A 20848-nucleotide genomic window follows, 5' to 3' on the forward strand; every position below is an offset into this window, starting at 1 on the left:
AAGAGCTAACATTTATTTCATAAACAAATCAACCAGACAAACAAAACATACAAAAAGAGGGAGCGGAAGACAAGATTGGGAGAGAAGGGGAAGCACACAACCACAACATTTGAGAGCAGGGAGAAGTGTGCAGGGAGAATGCAGGGAGAGCAGGGAGAATCTCCCGCAGGGAGGGAGAGGGCTTGGGGGGAGGAGGCGTGGGAAGGGGGGGTGGGGGGGGAGAGGTATAAAACACAAGGGGACCGAAATTAGCGGGGGTAGAAAAGATCAAGGTTTTGGATGGGGGAGGATAAGAGATGGTGGTGAACAGCTGTTTTAAAGACCTGGAGGGTGGAGTGGGATTGAAGAGAGTGAGAGTGTGGTGGAGAGTGTGGTGCAGTGGGATTGAAGAGAGTGAGGGAGTTTGTTCCAGAGGCGGGAGAAAAGAGGAATGAAGGAGTGAAGGTGAGCAGAAAGTCTTGATTTTGGCAGTTTAACCATAAGAGGGTTGCAGGCAGATCTTGTGCGACCTGTAGGAATATTTGGGGGACAGAGCCCAGAGAGAGCTGGGGGGGGGCAAGGCCAGAGAGGAGTCGGTAGAAGACGGAAAGACCACCAACCTGCCTGCGGTGAGTGAGTGAAAGGCCCTTGGAATTAGCTTCATCGCGGGAGATTCCAATGATTCTGAACGCTTTGGTTTCAACAGCGTGAAGACAAGCTAGGTGTGAGGCAGGAGCACCAGACCAGAGGGGAGAGCAGTATTCCATAGAGCTGCGGATGAAAGTCTTGCATGTGGTGAGGAGCTCAGGTGTGCCAAGGAAGGACTTCGCACGACGGAGGATGCCCAGTCGGCGACTGGCTTTAGAGGCCAGATTTGAAATGTGGTTTTCCCAGGAAAGATCATGGCAGATAGTGAGACCCAAAAGCTTGAGTGACAGAACTTCTTGGAGAGGATTATTCAGAAAGTGGATGGGAGGGTTGTCCAGTCAGTCTTTTCGGAGAGACATCGTAAGAGTGTGAGATTTATCAGGATTGAAAGACATGTTCCATTTGTTTGCCCAGTCTGTGATTTTGTCCAGGTCTGCAGAGAGTGAGGAGGCTGCAGACTGCCGATCTGAAGGATGAAGAATGGAGCGACAGAGAGTAGAGTCGTCAGCAAAGAGATAGAGAGGATTTTCAAGAGAGTCAGAGAGATCATTGATGAAGACCAGAAAAAGCACAGGGCCCAGAACACTGCCTTGGGGAACTCCAGCCTGAACAGGAAGAGGAGATGAGAGAAACCCATTCAGGGCCACACGTTGACTACGACCAGAGAGTTCAAACGCGCTTAATTTTGGAACCAAATAGTGTAGAAAAACATTATAGGTGTCATTTCCAACTAAATTGGGGATGCCCATTCATTTGGTGATACTTTTGAGATCGCTTTGGTGATACTGACTCTCCCAGTCTTTCACGCTTTCACCGGGTGTGATACTGCATCTGCATTCGATGGCAGAGGAAAGAAGACTGCCTGCGAAACTTGGAAGTCTTTCCCAGAGGTGAATGATGCTTTCAATGAACTCCTAGGCATGCCAGGTGAGGTCAGTGAAGGCTCAATGTTACTGCTAGAGCGATTTGTGGTGCTGATGTACGACCGAACCAGTGAGAGCACGGAAGTGAATGATGCCAGGAAACAGCTATTGCCAGGAACAGGAAACAGAAAACACAGAAGTGTAGAACTCTAGAGAATATTCCTCCAACCCAGTCAGCACTCAAGCAGCACATCAAGCGCACTTGCTACCAGGCCAACTGTTGGAACCAGGCATTGGTCATGGATCCAGAGATTACAGAACCATCTGACTGGGGCTGGACAAAGGAGACAACTGGGTGGCAGTCTCTTTGGACCACTCTCCCTGAAGCATCAAAATCTTGCCATGAATTGATCCACTGTGGCTGCAAGAAAGGGTGCACTGGACGCTGCAAGTGTGCCAAAGCTGCACTCAAGTGCACTGCACTGTGCTTCTGTTCTGGAGACTGTTAGATTTAGATCATTACCAATTATCATCATTGCACTTGATTTAATGTAAGCTTTGGTGGACATACTTGGTTAACTACAGTTATTTTTTCAGAGGTTATTGCATCATTCCTTGCAGTGTAAACACTTCTTTCATCATTTCTGGTCTTTGGGTGTTCTGTACCTATCCCTCCCTGTACCTGAAAAAATAAGTTTTAAAAGTTCAAATGAACTTTTTCCAATAGCAGTTCCAACTGCAGTGTCATAAAAAGATATTTAACGTAATTTGACCTTGACCTTGACCTAAATGCATGTCCTTGAGTTCTGGCGATCTCAAAAGTATCACCAAATGAAAGGGCATCCCCAATTTAGTTGGAAATGACACCTATAATGTTTTTCTACACTGTTTGGTTCCACAATTAAGCGCGTTTGAACATTAGACTCGGTGGACTGGCGGCCATATTGGATTTGACCTCTCACGGTCCTCAGATGTCAAATCTGACTTCCAGTTCCCTCCACATCTGAAAATAAACCTTATGGTATGCACTAACTATGTTAGAAATTTCATGCTTTTCTCATAAAATGCACAATTGTGATAATATGAGAGCTTATCCGCCGTACTATAACGATGGTTCGAGTATAAAGATCTACTTTGATGAAAAATACTGCTACCTTTTAGCATGATTACATACGGGACAGCAAGCTTAATTAATGTCAGTCAGCTTACATTAAATGACGCAGCGCTCCCTGCCGGCCCTGAACAGGAACATTAACGTTGTTTTGTGTGCTTTAAAAAATAATTAACGTTTGAAGCTTTACAAAATGTTTTTGCTTCGATCTATTTACTTGTTGATTATTTCACACAATTATGTATTTCATGTACTACCGTTATTTTTTTTCCGCGCGTTTGTCGCCATGATGGTATAATTAGCGTCGGCATTCAATTTTTTTTTTTTTAATCAATCGGAGAAGAAGTTTTCTCCACAAGATTTATGCTTTTTTTCTAAGGAATGTCTATATTCATCGCGTATTCTAAATTGTGCTGAATAAACCAACGTTGTATTTTGTGATGGAGAGTGAGGGAGCCGGAGGCCCGGAAGTGGCGCGAGGCGGTGCGTGCGAAAGAGCCGTTTTCCGTGAGCGTTTTAAACGACTGGTGAAAGTGTTCGTTTTATTTCGTCTTATCGGAGGGAGAGTAGGTAGAGGTTCTGCCGTTTGTGTTTGAAACTATATTTGATATGTGCATGTCATGCTCAAGTTGTCGTGACGTACACCAAACCCTATGGACGGAATGATCGGAAGACAAAACAACAGGACTTTAAGTTTAATCCTTCTACTTCCGTATTACGATGATGTTAAATAATTTAATTGGCGGTTAGTGTCTGTCAAACGTACTGAACATGTACTGGAAGTCTGCATAGTTACAGATGCTGTGGTAAATGTGGTTGAAACACAAATTAGGAAGCTTGTTCTCGCTTTGTATTGTGTAAAGTGTTAAACCGTTAAACTTAAGGTCCAGTCGATATCGCAAACATCTGGTGGTGTCCAGCGAGCAAGCAAGTCTCACCTGTCTATCCGGTGTTTTCCCTCAGACGCATAGATGGCGGAGTTCCTCGGTCGTGCCCGCATCTGCAAGGAAGACTTGACGTGCCCAGTCTGTATGGATCTTTTCTCGGAGCCCGTCACCCTGAGCTGCGGCCACACCTTCTGCCAGCGCTGCGCCGACGGCCACTGGTCCAGCCGGGATCCGGGCACGCAGTGCACCTGCCCCACGTGCCGTGCCGCCTTTCCCAGTAAACCGAGTTTAAGCCGGAACGTCGTTCTGGCCAGCATGGTGTGCCAGCTGCAGACGGAGGAGGACGCGAGGGTTGCGGAGGGTACGTGGTGCTGTGAGATCTGCCGCCACGAGGCCTCCCATCGTTGCATACGGTGCGAGATGCTGCTCTGCCAAGTGCACAGTGACGCGCACAGGAAGAAGAAGGGTCACTGTCTGGTCGACCGCACTGTGGACCTGAACACGCTGTGTTGTTCCGAGCATGGAAAGCCCTTCGAGCTGTACTGTCGTTGGGATGACTCTCTGGTCTGCATGGTGTGCAAGGTGGCGGGGGACCACGAACACCACCAGCTCTACACTGTTGAAAAGGCTTACATGAAGTTCAAGGTGCGTGTATGATCTGGAAGGGCACGGATGTCGTCACAATTTATCGGAAATCGAATTTAACGGAAAAAAGTCACAATTTAACAGAAAAATTTAAACTCAGAATTTTGTATCGTACAGGAATAATGTTCTGTTTGTCTAATTGCAGAATGTGCTGGCAAGGGAAGAGGGTCACTTGTCTGACATGCAGCTGAGTATTTCCACCTGTATTGAAGAACTTCGCAATGCTTCCAACGTCATGCAGGTAGGTACCTGGGAAGCTTATTCGGTTGCTCTGAATGAATTTGTTTGTTCTTTGTTGTGTATGTTTGTTATTGGCATTATTATTATTGGTATAAGACCCGTCATTTCTCTGACGGAAATACCAATCTTTGCTTGCGATGGCAAAGGATTCCAGGGAGATCCTGCTCTCCGTGCAGGGATAACCAATGTCACGTGTTGGCATTTGCAGTTTTGACACGTGTGTCCATGTACCTATAAAAAAAAAAAAAAAAAATTTTTTTGGGGATCACAAACACTCCCGGGACTTACCCAAATCCACCATAGTTGGATTTATTGAAATCCGTTAATCCGTTCTCAAGTTATAACACGACAAACAAACAGACAGACACGGCTCCTTTTATAATATAGATTTAATATAATATAGAGGTGAAGTAAAATAAACTATTTTCTCATCCAGGCTTTTCATAAAAGGAGGTGCCCCGCCTTACTATTTTATATTTTCCAAATTTGTAAAAAAAAATTTTTTCCAAGATGGCCACCACATGGCAAAATCTACCACACCAAAGACAAGCACTACCACCAACACACATCCCATATGGCATTAAAAATGACGTTAGTCATATACCCGATACATCAACATCTACTGCAATAGTTGCACTGTTTGCCGTACTTGTACGTACTGAACTCGTACGAGATGTTTGCGGACTTGCACTACTGACATGAGCTGTCTGGTAGTTGTTGATGGCCAATCCCTGGTCGAACTCCCCATTTGCAAATTCGTTGAAAATATTCCCTAGAGTCTGGGTTCCGTCGAGTGTATCATGGCTTTAGAAACTTCCTGCCAGCCTTCCAGATGCATACACAAATGAAGACCATTTTAAGACCGAGGTCTACTGTACTTGGTCAGTAGCTCAATTAAAGCGACCGAGAAAGTTCGTTCTTGAGATCGATAATGCGCACGGTTTTGCTATAGCTTGCTAACTTGACTCTACATGTTATGTACGTACGGACATATACATGTACATGTCTCGGAAATCTCATTCGCTGATTGTGCAGTGTGGCGTGAGCAAGCGTACTTACAAACGAGATCGACTTCATTTGCGTGAGCGCTAGGCCTATAGGGACTGCTAAATAATTGTTGTTCTGGGTTCCAGACTGCTGCGAGAAAAAGAAAACGATAACTTTTACCCTGCACTCGCTGCATTTTTCTGCATTTTAAAAATTCATTTTCTCTGCAACTGTTGGTCCGATTGACACAAAATTTTACCATTGGATCTCCTCTGCCTGAAGATTTCTTTAATGATAATTATGACGTCATAGGTCACGTGGTACAGGCGCCATCTTGGAAAAAATCGAAAAACGTTGCACCTCTATCTCCTTGTTGTGGAATCTATCTCAGGCCACTCGCAAGAAATGAGGCTTTATTGAACTATTTCTCTACCCATTCCTACAACACAAAAATGCAGATTATTAGTTCCATAAAGAAGGCAATGAAGGCATACATCTCTTTCTTGTTCCTTGCAAGCAAGCAATTACGCACCTGTTAATCTCAGTAGTCTACAGCGCTGGGATACAGTATGCCACCCCCACGCATCGAATGGACAGTTTATATTTAAGCTCCCTCAAGGTCGTCCCTTCGCTCGAATCGTCTCTTCACTCAGCTCGAGAGATTACAACATATTTCACCACACTCCTAAACCGCTCCTGTTCATGGATGTTCATTGTCAAGTACTCCCCATGGGGAATAAAATATGTTAATGATGATATCATTGGTGCCTTTGTTATGACGTCATTCGACAAGTATAATGTTTCATCCGATCAGTATGATTTTTTTTCTCTCTCTGCAACTATTGGTCTGATTGACACAAAATTTTCACCATAGGAGCGCCTCCTCCTGTAGAATATTTTGATGATAATTATGATGTCATATGTCACGTGGCACAGGTGCCATCTTGCAAAAAAACGAAAAATGTTCCACCTCTATATCTCCGAAACTGCTCCATGAAAAAATTGAATACGTGGCTCATTGTAAAGATCTCCATATGGGGAATAGGTGTTGGTAACAATGACGTCATTGGTGTCATAATTATGACGTCATAATTTGACAGGGACAATGCTTAGTCCGATCAGTTTGAAATTTATCGAGCGTGATATGTGCAACAATTATATTAGAGAATATAAATTTATGATGAAATCACTCACGTGGTTTGGCAGCCATATTAGATAAAAGAAAAAACCCTTCAAAAACAGAAGAGTTGGCTCGCACCAAGTTGACTGGGCAGGGTAAGTATTCTATGAATACCATCTCGGTTTTTTAAAAGATCTGGACAGAAAATAGTACATATCAAAAAAAACAGGAGGCGGCTGTCAAAAAGGAAGTGGGCTGTGATGAGAAACTAATAATTTATTTTAATTGGTTTTATATTGTCGATCCCCACCTCTTTGGAAACAAAACGGGGGGATATTGTAACTGCTCTGTCTGTCCGTCCGTCATGGTTTTGTCTGTCTCTTTCTGTCCGTTCCACTGGGCTGGGTCAAAAGGTGAAATACTCAAAAATGCAACTACGGGCACATTTGAATTTTTTTTTTTTTTTTACTGAAACGTATATGCAGTCAACATCTAGCAGGGAAAATGGCCTTAAAATGCCTGTTGTTGAATTTGGGGATACATAAAATATGTAACGATTTTTTTTGGATTTCACCCCCCCGGTTCTTTCCCCATGGGGTGTAGATTTGGGGTCACAGGGGTTAAACCGAGAAAAAAAAATTAAACTCAGAATTTGATATCGAGTCATTCCCAGTGGAGCTTTTTGCCATCTTCCAACCTTGCTTTTGGTGGGAAGCGTGGGGATTTGCGATCGACTTTGCTGCAGTTCTCGTGTTGTTATTTCCAATCATTTAACACTGCAGTCCATTGTCACCTCATGTTGTCTTCCGTACTCAACCATGAGCTATTCTTTCCTCGATATGTATGTATTTCTCTTATCTGAATGAAGAACTAGTCTTTGGCTCCGAGCTCTTTTTATCCGATGAAGGGTTGGTTAACGCCTGAAACGTTAGCTTCTCATGGCGATTAGCATACCTCGATCAACGTCTTGTTGATTTCATTCATTATCCGCATGTTCTCTCAGCTCTGTTGGTGTGTGAACCGACTGCCCGTCTCGATCACCTCCAATATAAATTTCAAGCTTGTATTTTAAAAGAAGTTTCAAAGCTCGAGCGATGAGCTTTCCTGTAAGTTCTCCATTTGCTTCATATTTCTGAGGAGTGTCCTCCACCCCGTTTGCGTGCCCCAGAATGCCATGAAGCAACAAAAGGATGGCATCGAAGGTAAGCAGAAGGAGTTGCATTCTCTGGTGGATGACGTTGCTGCTCACTTGGATCGGCAATTGAGCGATCGCTTCCGCTTCATGCTTCATCAATTTGAGCAGCAAATCTGGGACCTCCAGCAGCAAATGGTGGCGCTGCAGGAATCCGAGGCCATTCTGAAGGTGGCGATGCAGCAGGACGACACGGTCACTTTCCTCCATGTGAGTCTTTGGCTCAACGGACATCGTTACCCATCTTGATGGCTCGCGTAGTGCTTTTAACTTGATTATCAATGTTGGCTGTTATTCCCAAGGGAATGTTTTCACGATTGATTTTTGGCTCGGCCCAGTGTTGCTTAATTTGTAGTGAACATCATGTGATTAACTATGGTCTCATTGGGCCCAGATTTTCTGTGTGCCAATGATGGAGAGCTACTTTGTAGTCGTTGTTTGATCGGGGCTATTATCGATTTATTTGTACTTTCTTCTTCCAGGGCTATAAGAATCTGCAGGACAGGTGAGCTGATAGCTAACTTTTTCATCCTTACTGCAACAAAATGAAACAGTGTGGTGGGTTTATCATCGTTCCTTTCCAAGTTAAAGTCAACGTTGCTTGTGTGAAACTTTCATCCTTCAATTTACCGCTGCCACGATGTTCCAGGAACATTGTTGCAGTGATGATTTATTTGTGAAAATGTGCGAACCACACCTGTAATCCTGGCCATGTTTCACCGCCAGGCTGAAATCGGTCATTTGGGTGCAAGATACCTTGCAGTCAATGGCGGCGCAGACTGAGACTCCGGAGAGTTTGGATCTCGAGGCACTCATTGACAATGTCAAAGGCACTTACTTCAGGAAATTTTGTGAGAAAGGATGGAGGGAGATTATTTTATGAAATAAAGGTTGTTTTGTGCAGATGTGAATAATATTCCCTCGGCCTACAAATCAAATATCTGGTGATGACCTGTGTATTTGTTTGTGGTTGTTGTTGTGCAGATGGCTGTACACCAATGCTCGAAGTGAACTCGGCCCACCCACGTCTCCTACTGTCTGAAGATTTCCTCACCGCGACGGTGACAGACCTTCCGAAACCATACCCCTCACACGCAGACAGATTCGAATCTCACATTCAGGTGCTGGGTTCCGTCGGCTTTTCCACAGGCTGCCATTATTGGGAAGTCGACTTGAGCAGTGCCGAGCGGTGCAGCGTCGGAGCCGCTTACGCCTCGACCCCACGCAAGTGCTACGGCCCGTCCAGTATGTTGGGGCGAAACCCCGTGTCGTGGTGCGTGCGCAAAGCCGGCACGGCCATCTCCGCCATGCAGGACTGGAAGGAAACCGTCCTGGGCATGGCAGAGCCGCTGCAGTTCCTCGGTCTTTGTCTGGATTATGAGGCCGGGACCCTGTCGTGTTACCGGGCCGAGACCATGACGCTGCTGCATACCTTTCGCACGACGTTCACCAAACCAGTCTTCCCAGCCCTGTGGATCTGTTGGACCAATGACTCGTTGTCCATCTGTCCTCTGGGCTGAGCCACACATTGGCGTTCTCCAGAATGAATGTAAAAACACGGCTGCATGGGCCGCAGATAAACCAACCCGTTTGCTTGTTGTTCCTTGTCGCAAGTAGTTCGTCGGCACTTGATGTTCTTCAGCACTTGATGTTCTTCTGCACTTGATGTTCTTCCGCACTTGATGATTGCTTGGTCTCTCGGACCTAAGTTGTCCAATCAGTATTGCTATCGTCGTTTTGATTTCCAGAAAGACCACTTTACCCTGCAGTTGCTGCGTGGCACATTTCTGTGAGGTTAGCAATAGCGGAATCTTTGTGAAAAAGCTTCTATTTTGTTTCTTATATCATTTTATTCCTTTCCTTTCAAAAATAATTGAGGTGCCCGTCATGAGACCGAATATGGTTCTTCTTTTTCTTGGCAACATGCTCACTCGTGTTGACGAAGAGCTCGTCAGACCTCCCCTGTACCAATGCCGGTGCCGTTTTGGCATTTCTTTCTTCATGCTTTGTGTTCCTGCAGTCATTTGAAATTGTATGTATGCTCCAGGAATGTGGAATAAAATCACTCGGATGTTCGCATCATGGCTGGCTAAGTTGGTTTTTAATATCCCATTTTAATGAACCCTTCACATGATGCTCGGCACCAAACGAGCCCGAGTCTTTAAAAGATTTGCAGTTCCATAATCGAGTTTGGATATCTTGCCCCTGGGATAGGAATCCAAATGCGTACGTGTCCTCTCGGCAATTACTGAGTAGAGGAAACCAGTTGTATTCCGCAACACGAACTAAATTGTCACGTCAATCAGCCGCAAACTGCGAGCAGCAAGTGCTTCTCCTGGAGGAGACGTTTCTTGGCTCATTCGCTCTGGTGTTGCGGACAAATTGAAGATTGGGATGTGGCTCTGAACTCTGGCCCAACTGGTGCTTCTTAATGGAGCATGAGAATATTATTTTTTTCCAAAACAAAAATCACTTCTGTGGATTGTTACATTTGGAACAAAAAGATGAGCAAGCACATCCACTTCCTTCCTTGTCCGCTGCACGTGTGCCTGTTTTTCCACTCCGGTATTGACCGGGTTGACCTTCCAACATGGGTGGTTAAACTCTTTTGACGTAAGACTCAATTTACGTCTGGAAAAAAAAGAGACTGATGGCAGGAGGAAGGTGGAATGTAGTTTTACTCTATGATCTCCCGTTCCATTGGTATGAAAAACCAGGGATCAGCTGAATACTTGTGCAACTGCACAATGGAGTACGGTGGTCTCACAAGGAACAATATATATAAAATGAAAAACCTGCCGAAACATTCTTGGCAAGGCTTACACTGGGTGGTTTGCCATTGCCTTCACAGCATTGTTTGTCCGAGCTCTATCTCACATGCTGAGCATCAAGCAAAGAAGAGGCACATACCATTTAAAAAATAAACTCTGGTATTATTTCGCCGGGGTTTGAACCACCGATCTCCCAGGCTTAGCGTGGATGCTCTAAGCAGTAATCCACTGAGTAGAAAGAACCACCTTTAGAGGGCGTTTTTCCCCGCAGAGCAGGGGTTGGCCTTTTTCAGGCACCGTGGTCCCCTTTTTGAAGCAATGTTTTATGGCCGGATGCCCTTCCTGTCGCCAACCCTTAGTCGCCTCTTGCGACACACATGGAATTACCAGTGAACTGGTACTCAATTTGTGGACCTCGGAAGGATGACAGGCTGAGTCAACCCCCCCTGGCGTTAATTCAGCGATCTACCGGGATTCGATCCTAGGATCCCAAGCCGGCACCGTAACCGCTAAGCCAACACCAGGCTAATCCACTGAGTAGGCCAGGAATAAAGAAGAATATCCCTCGAACCCTAGTTCCGAGTAATGCTTGTTCGTTTTATTCATCTCGAAATCTGTCTGGGTTTAATTCAGTCGTATTCCTCTTCTCCTCCTTCCCCTTCTCTTTCCTCATCTTCTCCTTTGAAGGTTTGACGTTCAACTACAGGTGCCAGGAATGAATGTGCCTATTCTTTATGAAAGACCTGCTAGGACTTTTGATGTCCACCAAAGATCGGTCCTCTGGCTTAACATCCCTTAACGTCCTGCCAGCCAACCTGTGTGATGATGGGCCTACAATTCCCTTATCCTCACTTTCTTTTTTACACGTCGTCTAAAGTGACCTTGGAAATTTGGAGCAAACTTTTAACATCACAATTTGTTACCTTAATACGTGACCTTTGTTCCCCCTGGTAGAGAATGTGCTGCTTCAGCTAGATGACCGCCCAAGCGAACATGTTACCTTAGTGATGGTGGTGTTCTGGTGGCCCATCCAGACTTGTTCATGTTTGAGTGGCTCCTTTTTGCAGAGGAGAACATGGTTTGATAACGAACAAGAGGTATTGCGAGTGAGTCGAGTAACGTTGCACAGATGTGTGGTTCCTGAAATGTATGGATTGTTTCAATACCCTTGCATCGTTTGGTTAATTTCAGGTCTGGTCTTTGGGCCTCAAGGTCACGTTCTTGCTTCATCCACAGCTAGTATAAAAGCCCATCAAAAATGACGGGTTGGAACAGTTTATTGGACGGTGCAGCCTCGTGAGTGTGCCAAGGTCCGAAGCCTAAGCCTATTGTTAGGTGTGCTTATATATTCTTTATTTATTGGACATCATACGGATGTAAATGAACACTTTTTTTTTTCTTGTATATGAGGTCGAGGTTCGTGTAAGAGCTAACATTGATTACAAAAAGACAAACTGACATAAAACATATGATAAAGGGAGCTGGAGAACAAGATGGAGAGCAGGGACATCAGGAAATCTGTGGGAGGGAGAGGGCTTGGGGGGAGGAATCATGGGAAGGGGGTGGGGGGAGAGGTAAAACAAAACAAAACACGTTGACACTGCAAGGACTTCCAGTAAACAACATGCATTTTAAGGCCATTTTCCCTGCTAGAGCGGGGGTTAGCCTTGCGGTCCCCATGACAATCTTCTCCATTTTGCCCTATTTTCTGCATCTCTCCTTGTTAACCCCCTTGCCCGCATTTCTTCTTCCACCATCTTTAGCCAAGTCTTTCTCGGTCTTCCCCGTCCTCTACTTCCTTCTACATCAATTTCCATCACTCTTCTCAACCAGTCACTTTCATCCTTCCTCAACACATGACCAAACCATCTCAGCCTGTTCCTCTTCACAGCATCAATCACAGGCAATATTACCATCATCTTTCGCAATTCATCATTTGTCTTCCTCTCTCTCAACGATACTCCGCACATCCATCGAACCATTCGCATTTCCACCCTTTCCAGCCTTCGTTGCTGCTCTACGTTCATTACCCATGTCTCGCTCCCATAAATCATAACACTTCTCACACATGCAGCATACATCTTTCCCTTCAGCTTCAGCGACACTCTCCTCCTCATCAGCACGCCACTCAGTTCCCGAAACTTCTTCCATGCACATCTCACTCGAGCAACCGTTGCCGAGTCTGATCCACCTTCTCCATTCAGCATGTCTCCGAGGTAGCAAAATGTTTTCACACCTTCCAGCTTCACGCCGTCTCCAAGATCCAACTCAACATTTCCTCCATCTGCAGCTCCCTCTGTGCACACCTTACATTTGAATGTAGCTGCCACACTGGTAAATGACCCTCTCAGACCACTACATTTTTGATGAACCCACTCAGCGCACATTGTACATTGAATGGAGTTCACTCCGACACCCTTCCTGCACACAGCACACGGCCACTTCCCAGTTCTCTCCACCTCACCACATGCTTTACCACTTGCCATCACCTTCGTCTTTCCGATATTCACCTTCAGACCTTTTGTCTCCATACATTCCTTCCACTTGTTCATCTTTTCCTTCAGTCCATCCATACTTTCCGCAATCAACACCAGATCATCTGCATACAACAACTCCCACGGTAAACCCTCCTTTACGTTCTGAGCCAGCACCTCCATCACAGCTACAAATAGTAGTGGACTTAGTACCGACCCCTGATGCACCCACATGATGCTCCTGATGCATGCATGCATGATGCTCCTGATGCATGATGCATGATGCTCCTGATGGAGAGGAGTAAAGAAGACGGTATTTCAAAAAAGTGGATCTGGGGTGAATTAACGGGGGTAGAAAAGATCAAGGTTTTGGATTGGGGAAGATAAGAGATGGTGGTGAAACAGCTGTTTTAAAGACCTGGAGGGAGGAGTGGGATTGAAGAGAGTGAGGGAGTTTGTTCCAGAGGTGGGAGAAAAGAGGAATGAAGGAGTGAAGGTGAGCAGAGAGTCTTGATTTTGGCAGTTTAACCATAAGAGGGTTGCTGGCAAATCTTGTGCAACCTGTAGGAATATTTGGGGGACAGAGCACAGACAGCTGGGGGAGCAAGGCCGGAGAGGAGTCGGTAGAAGATAGAAAGACCACCAACCTGCCTGCGGTGAGTGAGTGAAAGGCCTCGGAGTTAGCTTCATCATGGGAGACTTGTTTTACTCTGCGTGCGTTGCACATCACGTGCTACGAATTTCACCTCCCTGGTCCTTGTAGTTATTGTTATTTTAATAAAACACCTCTGTACACCGCCCTTGAGGCTCGGTTTACCATCCACCGTCTACAATTCCAATAGAAGAGACATAATTACTCTTTATATGGAATTTTTTTTTGAGTTTGTTGTCCCCCGTCGCACCGCGGAGCGAAAGGGGGACTATGGTTTTCCCCTCTGTCCGTGTGTCCGTCCGTCCGTCCGTGCGGGCGGGTGTGCATGCGTGCGTAAGCGAAGGACCCCATTCGAATTTGGTGTGCGGGTGCAACCCACGTCAAAATCCAAGATGGCCGCCGCCATGTACGTCTGAACCTTGTGAGCGGAATATCTTGAAAAATAAGCCAAGTACCAACTTCTAATCCGGTGTGTGGGTGTATCTCGGCACAAGGAAGAACGCTATTGAGAATTGGGTCGCCACGTCAAAATCCAAGATGGCCACCGCCATGTATGTTTGAACCTTGTGAGCGGAATATCTTGAAAAATAAGCGAAGTACCAACTTCTAATTTGGTGTGTGGGTGTATCTAGGCATAAGGAAGAACGCTATTGAAAATTGGGTCGCCACGTCAAAATCCAAGATGGCCACCGCCATGTATGTTTGAACCTTGTGAGCGGAATATCTTGAAAAATAAGCGAAGTACCAACTTCTAATCTGGTGTGTGGGTGTATCTAGGCATAAGGAAGAACGCTATTGAAAATTGGGTCGCCACGTCAAAATCCAAGATGGCCGCCTCCATGTATGTCTGAACCTTGTGAGCGAAATATCTTGAAAAATAAGCGAAGTACCAACTTCTAATCTGGTGTGTGGGTGTATCTAGGCATAAGGAAGAACGCTATTGAAAATTGGGTCGCCACGTCAAAATGCAAGATGGCCGCCTCCATGTATGTCTGAACCTTGTGAGCGAAATATCATATCATAGCATGTTTTCTGCGTCTGCCACTTTGTCAACTCACATCACTTCCCCGACGGGGGACCTAGGCGTAACGCTTGTGTTATCCTCAAAAATAGACCGTGGTGAACACACATTCGTGTTGAAACATTGGCCTTTAAAACCTACCCCTATGAAGGGGGACAGACATCTGTACAAACACACAGACTGATACTGTGTTTTATATGGTAGATATCACGATAACCGGTAAAACCTGGAGTTAACACTCATCGATAACAACGCGAAAGAAAAGATCGGTGGGTGGTCTGTTTAGCGAATGAGTACCAGTTGACTTTCTGTGGTCCACCCAAGACTACCCGCTAGGTGGCACTATGGGGGTGGTCATGCGCTTTGTCCATTATTTCACCAATCTTTCTAAACTCTTTGTACCATCGATGAAAACACTCATTTGAGCTTTACCGTGTTCATTTCTTCACTCTATATATTCCCAACCAGCGATTTTCACACCACCGAATGATCGAACCTGCATCGTCACACCCCTTATAAACTACGTCGTGGTTGAACTATGTTTCTGGTAATATGAGGGACCTTCTAATCCATCACATTTACTGCATTAAGGGTGAGGCTTGGGAGCCACTATTGACTTTTGCTCGAATTCCTGGATGATGGATAGACGAGTTCCACGGTGTCCACTAGACGTACGACCTGTGATTGGAGAATGACAGGTCCCAATTTTACCTTGTCATTCCATGTGCCGATTTGCACAACCTCCTGTCTCTCAGTTCCATGGAACCGTTAATCGATCAAATAAACTGTCTATCCGTCGGTCGATCATGGAGGATATCGGATGTCTGTATTATGGGGTAGACACTCCATCCCGTTTGGATTGGTGTCTGTGGCATGTCGTCCGTGTCCTCTTGTCTACGGACTACGTTGGACGACACACGCCACAAGGACTACAGGGAGGGTCTATTTGTCATCCCCTGGTGCTCCACAGAATGGTATATCGGGACCTTTCAATAGTCCCCTTTAATTTACATCAATAACCAAGACCATTCATTTACCGGTCCCTTATTCCTCTTTCAATTCCATCAAGATTTCAGCTTGTTCGTTGCTGTGAAAAGCCTGCTCCCACTCGGGCACTCGTTGCTAATTTAATCTAAATGGGCTATGCTGTTTTGCTCTGCGAATTGCACAACGGACATAATAGCCACATTAAAAGGCCGTTTGGCCCATCATATCCACATTGCATTCACATACCATTAGGCTCGATCTATCCGTTTGCGGCATCTCATTCAACTTCGCTTACAATTGATTAAAATCTCATTTACTTAACTTGCATAAGCTCATCTAAAAATGGCACGACGTCTTCGATGATTTTGAAGGATTATTAAATGTATAATATATCCTAAAATTGCCTGATATATATTTGGTGGTTTGATCATACAAGCAAGGGCCTTCGATATGTTCATTGCTGATGATGCGATCGGTGGCCAAAGATGAAAACCTGGACCATCATGCACTTTGAACATTAAGAGGATCAAACTGGGACACAAGGTAATGTCAATCCCGAAGGTTTTGAGGACAAAAATGTTTTTGTTTTATTTTATTTTATAATAAAGCAAGCTCCATCGACATCACGTTTGCAAATACAGTCACGTGGTACGGCTCGTTTCATTCGCTTGATGAGAAACTGCGGAACAAGAAACCATTTTTTAATTTGGAAAAAGTGAATATCCATTCATTTGTGACATAATCGATAACGAGTAGATTCTGATTATGTGCTTCTTTTACAAAATCAATACATTTCAGGTACAATTGAGCATGACCGAGGCCTATGCACGGAAAACACAAGATACAAGTTTCGTCATAACTCGTCTCCCACTTTTTGAGATATCGTGCTATTTATCGTTTTTGGCCCCAACACTCAATGGTGAAGAATCACTTTTAAAAAATAATAACTCGGATCCGGATCTTCACCAAAATCAAATCAATTCTTCCCTGTCACACACCCAACCTCTGCACCAAAATTTCGTCCGAATCCGTCCACAACTTTTTGAGATATCATGCTATTTATCGTTTTTGACCCCAACTCTCAATGGTGAAGAATCGCAAAAAAACAAAATAACTCGGATCCGGATCTTCACCAAAATCAAATCAATTCTTCCCTGTCACACACCCAACCTCTGCACCAAAATTTCGTCCGAATCCGTCCACAACTTTTTGAGATATCGTGCTATTTATCGTTTTTGGCCCCAACTTTCAATGGTGAAGAATCACTAAAATAAAAAATAACTCGGATCCGGATCTTCACCAAAATCAAATCAATTCTTCTCTGTCACACACCCAACCTCTGCACCAAAATTTCGTCCGAATCCGTCCACAACTTTTTGAGATATCGTGCTATTTATCGTTTTTGGCCCCAACTCTCAATGGTGAAGAATCGCAAAAAAATAATAATAACTCGGATCCGGATCTTCACCAAAATCAAATCAATTCTTCCCTGTCACACACACAACCTCTGCACCAAAATTTCGTCCGAATCCGTCCACAACTTTTTGAGATATCGTGCTATTAATCGTTTTTGACCCCAACTCTCAATGGTGAAGATTCGCAAAAAAAAAAAAAAAACTCCGATCCGGATCTTCACCAAAATCAAATCAATTCTTTCCTGTCACACACCCAACCTCTGCACCAAAATTTCGTCCGAATCCGTCCACAACTTTTTGAGATATCGTGCTATTTATCGTTTTTGACCCCAACACTCAATGGTGAAGATTCGCAAAAAAATAAAATAACTCGGATCCGGATCTTCACCAAAATCAAATCAATTCTTCCCTGTCACACACCCAACCTCTGCACCAAAATTTCGTCCGAATCCGTCCACAACTTTTTGAGATATCGTGCTATTTATCGTTTTTGACCCCAACTCTCAATGGTGAAGATTCGCAAAAAAAAAAAAAAACTCGGATCCGGATCTTCACCAAAATAAAATCAATTCTTCCCTGTCACACACCCAACCTCTGCACCAAAATTTCGTCCGAATCCGTCCACAACTTTTTGAGATATCGTGCTATTTATCGTTTTTGGCCCCAACTTTCAATGGTGAAGAATCACTAAAATAAAAAATAACTCGGATCCGGATCTTCACCAAAATCAAATCAATTCTTCTCTGTCACACACCCAACCTCTGCACCAAAATTTCGTCCGAATCCGTCCACAACTTTTTGAGATATCGTGCTATTTATCGTTTTTGGCCCCAACTCTCAATGGTGAAGAATCGCAAAAAAATAATAATAACTCGGATCCGGATCTTCACCAAAATCAAATCAATTCTTCCCTGTCACACACACAACCTCTGCACCAAAATTTCGTCCGAATCCGTCCACAACTTTTTGAGATATCGTGCTATTAATCGTTTTTGACCCCAACTCTCAATGGTGAAGATTCGCAAAAAAAAAAAAAAAACTCCGATCCGGATCTTCACCAAAATCAAATCAATTCTTTCCTGTCACACACCCAACCTCTGCACCAAAATTTCGTCCGAATCCGTCCACAACTTTTTGAGATATCGTGCTATTTATCGTTTTTGACCCCAACACTCAATGGTGAAGATTCGCAAAAAAATAAAATAACTCGGATCCGGATCTTCACCAAAATCAAATCAATTCTTCCCTGTCACACACCCAACCTCTGCACCAAAATTTCGTCCGAATCCGTCCACAACTTTTTGAGATATCGTGCTATTTATCGTTTTTGACCCCAACTCTCAATGGTGAAGATTCGCAAAAAAAAAAAAAAACTCGGATCCGGATCTTCACCAAAATAAAATCAATTCTTCCCTGTCACACACCCAACCTCTGCACAAAAATTTAGTCCGAATCCGTCCACAACTTTTTGAGATATCATGCTATTTATCGTTTTTGACCCCAACTCTCAATGGTGAAGATTCGCAAAAAAATAATAATAACTCGGATCCGGATCTTCACCAAAATCAAATCAATTCTTCCCTGTCACACACCCAACCTCTGCACCAAAATTTCGTCCGAATCCGTCCACAACTTTTTGAGATATCGTGCTATTTATCGTTTTTGGCCCCAACTCTCAATGGTGAAGAATCGCAAAAAAATAATAATAACTCGGATCCGGATCTTCACCAAAATCAAATCAATTCTTCCCTGTCACACACCCAACCTCTGCACCAAAATTTCGTCCGAATCCGTCCACAACTTTTTGAGATATCGTGCTATTTATCGTTTTTGGCCCCAACTCTCAATGGTGAAGAATCAAAAAAAAAAAATAATAACTCGGATCCGGATCTTCACCAAAATCAAATCAATTCTTCCCTGTCACACACCCAACCTCTGCACCAAAATTTCGTCCGAATCCGTCCACAACCTTTTGAGATATCGTGCTATTTATCGTTTTTGACCCCAACACTCAATGGTGAAGATTCGCAAAAAAATAATAATAACTCGGATCCGGATCTTCACCAAAATCAAATCAATTCTTCCCTGTCACGCACCCAACCTCTGCACCAAAATTTCGTCCGAATCCGTCCACAACGTTTTGAGATATCGTGCTATTTATCGTTTTTGACCCCAACACTCAATGGTGAAGATTCGCAAAAAAAAAAAAAAACTCGGATCCGGATCTTCACCAAAATCAAATCAATTCTTCCCTGTCACACACCCAACCTCTGCACCAAAATTTCGTCCGAATCCGTCCACAACTTTTTGAGATATCGTGCTATTTATCGTTTTTGACCCCAACTCTCAATGGTGAAGATTCGCAAAAAAAAAAAAAAAACTCGGATCCGGATCTTCACCAAAATCAAATCCATTCTTCCCTGTCACACACCCAACCTCTGCACCAAAATTTCGTCCGAATCCGTCCACAACTTTTTGAGATATCGTGCTATTTATCGTTTTTGACCCCAACACTCAATGGTGAAGAATCGCAAAAAAACAAAATAACTCGGATCCGGATCTTCACCAAAATCAAATCAATTCTTCCCTGTCACACACCCAACCTCTGCACCAAAATTTCGTCCGAATCCGTCCACAACTTTTTGAGATATCATGCTATTTATCGTTTTTGACCCCAACTCTCAATGGTGAAGATTCGCAAAAAAATAATAATAACTCGGATCCGGATCTTCACCAAAATCAAATCAATTCTTCCCTGTCACACACCCAACCTCTGCACCAAAATTTCGTCCGAATCCGTCCACAACTTTTTGAGATATCGTGCTATTTATCGTTTTTGGCCCCAACTCTCAATGGTGAAGAATCGCAAAAAAATAATAATAACTCGGATCCGGATCTTCACCAAAATCAAATCAATTCTTCCCTGTCACACACCCAACCTCTGCACCAAAATTTCGTCCGAATCCGTCCACAACTTTTTGAGATATCGTGCTATTTATCGTTTTTGGCCCCAACTCTCAATGGTGAAGAATCACCAAAAAAAAAAAAAACTCGGATCCAGATCTTCACTAAAATCAAATCAATTCTTCCCTGTCACACACCCAACATCTACACCAAAATTTCGTCCGAATCGGTCCACAACTTTTTGAGATATCGTGCTATTTATCGTTTTTGGCCCCAACTCTCAATGGTGAAGAATCAAAAAAAAAAAAAAAAACTCGGATCCGGATCTTCACCAAAATCAAATAAATTCTTCCTTGTCACACACCCAACCTCTGCACCAAAATTTCGTCCGAATCCGTCCACAACTTTTTGAGATATCGTGCTATTTATCGTTTTTGACCCCAACTCTCAATGGTGAAGAATCGCAAAAAAATAATAATAACTCGGATCCGGATCTTCACCAAAATCAAATCAGTTCTTCCCTGTCACACACCCAACCTCTGCACCAAAATTTCGTCCGAATCCGTCCACAACTTTTTGAGATATCATGCTATTTATCGTTTTTGACCCCAACTCCCAATGGTGAAGATTCGCAAAAAAATAATAACTCGGATCCGGATCTTCACCAAAATCAAATCAATTCTTCCCTGTCACACACCCAACCTCTGCATCAAAATTTCGTCCGAATCCGTCCACAACTTTTTGAGATATCGTGCTATTTATCGTTTTTGGCCCCAACTCTCAATGGTGAAGAATCACTTTTAAAATTCTTGAATCTGGATCTGGATTCCGATCTTCACCAAAATCGAATCAATTCGTCCTTGTCTCGTACCCAAATTTCGTCTGAATCCATCCACAACGTTTTGAGATATCTTGCTCACAGACAGACAGGGGTGAAAACATTACCTTGATC

General features: G+C 44.0%; 1 protein-coding gene and 1 long non-coding RNA gene across 7 annotated transcripts in view; both read left to right on the forward strand.

Annotated features, from left to right (window-relative positions):
• LOC137422652 (uncharacterized) overlaps window positions 1-20848 on the forward strand; it is a 1758619-nt gene that overhangs the window by 860877 nt on the left and 876894 nt on the right. The gene's annotated exons all lie outside the window — the stretch shown is intronic.
• LOC137421889 (E3 ubiquitin/ISG15 ligase TRIM25) lies at window positions 2994-9754 on the forward strand. 6 transcript variants are annotated; one of them, XM_068108392.2, is made up of 7 exons: window positions 2994-3108; window positions 3565-4133; window positions 4279-4374; window positions 7649-7882; window positions 8155-8177; window positions 8399-8523; window positions 8657-9754. In XM_068108392.2, the coding sequence occupies exons 2-7, from the start codon at window positions 3573-3575 to the stop codon at window positions 9190-9192; spliced, it is 1575 nt and encodes a 524-aa protein (XP_067964493.2). In that variant the 5' UTR covers window positions 2994-3108; window positions 3565-3572; the 3' UTR covers window positions 9193-9754. The 6 variants fall into 6 exon arrangements, with proteins under 6 accessions (XP_067964493.2, XP_067964495.2, XP_067964497.2 ...); XM_068108394.2 differs by having other exon boundaries at window positions 3041-3084; XM_068108396.2 differs by having other exon boundaries at window positions 3060-3407.

Source organism: Myxine glutinosa, chromosome 2 (assembly GCF_964187855.1).
Source record: "Myxine glutinosa chromosome 2, kmMyxGlut1.1, whole genome shotgun sequence".
Taxonomy (NCBI): Eukaryota; Metazoa; Chordata; class Myxini; order Myxiniformes; family Myxinidae; genus Myxine; species Myxine glutinosa.